At 32.0% G+C, this 5394-nt stretch overlaps 1 protein-coding gene across 1 annotated transcript in view; it reads left to right on the forward strand.

The window, feature by feature from the left end:
- Positions 1-4263, forward strand: part of LOC106123126 (potassium channel subfamily K member 9) — a 13525-nt gene extending 9262 nt beyond the window's left edge. Inside the window, exons 6-8 of the mRNA XM_013319280.1 lie at positions 1365-1479; positions 2100-2187; positions 2463-4263. Coding sequence (XP_013174734.1) covers positions 1365-1479; positions 2100-2187; positions 2463-3210 — 951 coding nt within the window. The 3' untranslated portion in view covers positions 3211-4263. The remainder of the gene's footprint in view (positions 1-1364; positions 1480-2099; positions 2188-2462) is intronic.
- Positions 4264-5394: the final 1131 nt, after the last annotated feature.

Below are 5394 nucleotides of genomic sequence, written 5' to 3' on the forward strand. Positions count from 1 at the left end.
TTCTTCTTCTTCTTCTTCTTCTTCTTCTTCTTCTTCTATGTAGTATTCGCTGCGTTATATGTGGCTCGATCAACTTCGGACACGACTTGCCAACTCAAAGATCTCATATCGACTGACCTAGTCATTGCCATTCGTCGCTTTATATAGTCTGTACAACCGCCGCTGTACGTGCGAAAGTACTTACACTTTATTGGAGGTGACTGTACCCATGTTATTGAACTTACGTATAGACATCACTAAAACATCGACACGCACTTTGTCAACGATAGGTCGAAGACAGTCTTAAAATTTAATTATTGTTTTGGGTCGAAACCATGACAATATTTGTATATGTCGTGGATATACTACCCTCGTAAGAACGTAATGTTTATTTTTTCATTGTAAGAGTTCGATATTTTCTTTTCTTATTCATTATTCATTTCCTGCTTCTTCAATACACCGGAATTAATTTGTCGCTTGGACATGTATATCGATATGACTTCGTAGTGCACTTTGTAGTGAACAACTTAGACGGACGAGTACAGCAATGAATCTGTGTCTCTGATAGTCAAATATTGTGATCTTATTTCGATATTCGATTGGAATTTCGAACCGTTTTTAAAACATTCACGGCTAGGAACAACTTAAGGCCACGTTTTACAAATAACTATTATATGTAAACAGAGAATCCATTACCTTCAATTTAATTTTTTTTTGTAAGGTAAGACATAATAATTTAAACAATACTTTCGTCCAACAATTACTGAAATGTTATTTTTTTTTTACACACTGGCCTTCTCTTTCCTTTTTTTTTTCAAATACAATTTATTTCCGTACTCACGGTTTTATCCTCGTCGCCAATGTATTTTGAATTCTGAATTTCTTTAGAATAAACTACTTCTGTTAATTTCATTTGACACTTTGCATCAAACCATTTTTCAAAATTTCATCATCAGTCGCGGATGACAGATATTAGGTAGATAAAATCAACATCAAATTTAAGTTTGTCATCATATATGCTAGTTTGGTCTCGTGGCCTTACCGTTCGCCGCCGTTGGTACGTAAGGTCTCAGAAACCCACGGTTAGTTAGACTATTTTTAATTAATTAAATCGTTAAAGCTATAATAGCATACTTGTTTTGTAAAATTGAAATATATTCGGATATGGTTAGTTATTTAACTAGCTCATGCCCGCGACTTCATCATAGCGAAATAAAATCAATTAGTAAGCCTATGTATTCCAGACTGTGTTCTTTATATTAACTTATTTCATCAAGATCCATGTTGTTCTGGAGATACTTTCTAACAAACATCCATCCATATATTCATACATCCAAATATTCGCATTTATAAAATAAGTAAGATTATAAAATATGTTACCTCAGGCGCAGCAAGTGGCGGTGCGTCTGGAGGGCGACGTGATAACAGCGGACGGTGCGGTGCTGCGCGGAGTAGCGCGGGGCACACGTCTGCCCGCCGCACCGCACAGAGACAGACCTGGTTAATATAGATTTACTAATATACCATAACAAATAAGTTCCTGGCTTGTAGGATATGGTTTACAACATTAATCGAATGGCGGGATTCAAACTCTCGACCACGTGGGAAATCCGTACCCTTAACTATTGAGCTATTGGCGCTCTGAATATCTTCTATTTATAAATGTTAATGTTATTGTTTTCATAAAGAAGGGGTATTAAAAAGATTCGAAAGTAAAGTGCATGTTTGCGTAAATGTATAAATTTAAAAGCGAAAGAGGAGTGTCAGGACCGAGCAAAATGTTCCGTGGTCTCTGCCTACCCTTCTGGGTTACGGGCGTGAGATATGTCGTTGTTAATTATAATACTTTTGATAGTGACATCATATTAAAAAAAACTGCGACCCACGGGAACATAACTTTCGCGTTTATTATATTAGTAAGAAGTAGGAATAAATATATAGCGTGTTCTAAAACTACTAGACTTAGATTATAAATAAACTTTGGTAGCGTGTTACTACTAGAGAAGATATTTTTTATTGCAATTTTGATAACAAAACAATTTTTTTTTTCAGTTTTAATTTAAAAAATGCATTATATAAGTCTGTACAAATGAATAAATAAAATTGTAAAATATTTCCAGGTGACACATCAATGATACCGCTGTATATAGATGAGGACTACGCCCCGAGCGTTTGCAGCTGTTCCTGTAACTGCTTTGCTCCTAATAAGTAAGTTTTAATACACATTGATACTTCAATATTTAATATGGTGAAAATAATATTTTGCTGTGAAATTATGTAAATACTTGCTGTCGCCCTCAACTCCGTCCGCGCATTAAAAAAAAAATAGTCTGTATGTTCTTCCAGACTATGATCTGCATCCATGTCAAATTTCAACAACATCCAGGTAGCCGTTTTGGAGATACTTTCTAACAAACGTCCATCCAAAGATTCACATTTATAATATTAGTAATATTAAAAAAAATATGAAATTTATATTCCAGATCGATACCATATAGAGATCCCCTATCACCAGTACCACCAACAAACATCAAGCAAATAAAATCCAAAAACTACCGCGAGCTGGGCGGCTTACCGCGATACATAGAGAAATCATCTTCCAAGAACAGATCTCAGACTCTTCGTCTAAACTCAGCATCCGGATATCTTTATATGAACGCAAGAAATGACTTTACATTAGATCCAGACGACTTTAGAGAAATGGTCGCAAAGAGACGAGAACAATTAAGACGAGGCGTTATGATGTATGAAATGAGATGCAATGAAGAACAATATCTAAATCCTTACAGAAACAGTCTCAGCACCAGGATGGAGACCAGCCCTCATAGTTCTTCACTCTATTCCATGAATATAAGATCAGATAATCGAAGCAACGATCCTTTAGTCGATGATTACGATTCCGAGAAATCGAGTTACGCTAGAAAGAAATTAATGAAGAACATAGCTCGGAATACAAGGAACAAACGTGTAGAAAATTATTTCTACGATGACGCTGTTCTACATTTCGATGACGAATACGCATTCGATGGATCGATATTATTCGCGAAACGGAGAAAATCTATTGAAACGAATTGGGACGAATTTGCTTGTGTTATGCCAAAAAATCCGGCTTACGAGGACCAAATCTCAAATGACGGTAGTTGTGGATATTATCTACCGGACGATGATCAACAGTACTTCGTAAATGACACCCTTACCTTCAACATGCCACCGCACAGAGCAAGTATATAAGTGCCAAAGACTTTGCCAAATTAGTTTTAGTGTTATTGATACTAAAATAAACGGGCCAATTAAATATAAATATGTTAGGGAACTTACAATTTTGCTGTAGTTTTGAATATTTTGAAAGTTATAGCATTTTTTTAAGGGTGGGTCTAATGCTTCGCTTATGTACATGGTTTAGATAAGGGATGTGAGAATTTTGATCTTTATTGGAGTTTCATATATATCATAAAACATGTGTTCATATGAACATTATTATTTCTTACCTGTATGTGTTATAAAATACGTCAAAATGTATTTCAACTTTTGTGCCAAAAATGCAGTAAAAATGCCAAAGAATATTTTATATCCTTATTTGTTAATTATATTTTAAGATATTAGTGCCAAATTTTAAATTTTGTTTCTTGTTATGGTTGAAAACTCATTTGGTAAACTTTATCTCTAAGAGCAACATGTTTTATGTCGTTTTTTCGTTGGAGATAAAAAAAAGTGATCCATTAGGGGTTCAAATTTTTTCGCTCCGAAGTACGGAACCCTAAAAATTGTTTGAGCTCAAAGCTTTGCAGTGGAACTGTTGAATTTTTATTGTGCAAAGTGTAACAATTTTATGTTATTCCATACTAACTTAAGTTTGGCGACAAATTTTGTTGCACTAAATAAAAAAAAACTAATGTTAATTTGTTATAATTATGCCTCAAAGGACTGATTTTATGTTTTTAAAATTCTATTGACTAGTGCCAAATTGTAAAAAAAAACGCGTTTACAAGGTCTGTTGCATTTATTAAACACAGGGTAAAAATTCAATCTCCGATTAATGATCCCGTGGCAATGAAGTTAGCTGCATACTCGCTGAGTGAGCGAGATGAACATATAAATGAAAACATACGTGTGACAGAGAAGACACGATCAATTGCGGTCTAACGCGACTAAGTTCAGACGAACACATTTGTGACGCGTATTATAGTAATTTTAAGGTTATGTTAAATCGACATTAAATATTACATTTAGTAGTGTAAGATCTGTCTTGTGTTCTTTCTGGTATGATCTATGTTGCCATTTTATTCAGTTTTTTATATTTCAGTTATAATATGAAGAAATTTTTATATTATTGAATTTCGTTTGTTTTTTTTACAATACAAAACATATTAGTAGAAATCTTATTTGTATAAATTATTGAAATATTCAAGAATTTCAACAAAATACCTTGAAATATTGTCTTCTTTATGTAATTTTGTGCAATATTACTTTATTTGTAGAAAAGCACTGATATATTCCTTGTAGAAATTTATTATTTAAAATATTGCTTCTAGGTTAAGGATAAAAATATAATCTAAAAAACTTTACTTGGAGTTTTAGACTGAATACAAATTTAGTTGGAGTCTCTTATTTTCATAGTTATCGACCTGTCTTATGCTCAATATTTTATTTTATTATAAATAGAATATTGCTTTGTGATAATTTATCTAGTCGTTCAAATGATACAGTATTAAAACTATTTTATATTAACTTAAGACTTATCTAATTATTTATGTTGTAATAAGAGTTATAGTCAATTTTATTTTATTTTAATATGACGATGACAAAGGCGTTGCAAAAAAAGTGTTGTTTCACTTTTTTTATTTATTTATTTTTTTATATTTCATCTTTCTTTTCTAATTTATGTCATTTGCTCAATTTTATGTCAGTATTATTTTGATTCTGTGATTTTATGTTATAATTTTCAAAATCTGTATATGTAATTAATTTTTTGAATTTTTAACATTGCTATTTAAGAGTTGATTTTAATTTTTTTGTTCAGTCTAAAAGTGATGTTTTAAACTCGGTGAATTAAAATAACAAAACCTTAATTATAATATTTAAAAAGGAACGTGTAAAAATCGAATATAAACAAATGAAGTTGAAATAACAATAATTTAGTTATATCATGATGTTCATAGTTATAAGGGAGCTATTACATGTGTAAAAAAAACCATAGACTCCGTCAGACATTTTATTAGAAAAGTTACAAATTTATTTACCATGATGGTATTTTTCTTTATCCATTTTGTGTTGTCATTTACAACCTCTTTACAATAAAACTTTTTTGTTCCTGTGCAAAAGATATCACGTTTTCTTCCAGCTTAAGTAAGCTAACTGGTTTTAATCTTGTATTTATTATGTATGGGAATGTATGAGAGTCCTGCAACTAGTTTA

The sequence above is a fragment of the Papilio xuthus genome, unplaced genomic scaffold (assembly GCF_000836235.2).
Source record: "Papilio xuthus unplaced genomic scaffold, Pxut_1.1 DF826159.1, whole genome shotgun sequence".
Classification (NCBI taxonomy): domain Eukaryota; kingdom Metazoa; phylum Arthropoda; class Insecta; order Lepidoptera; family Papilionidae; genus Papilio; species Papilio xuthus.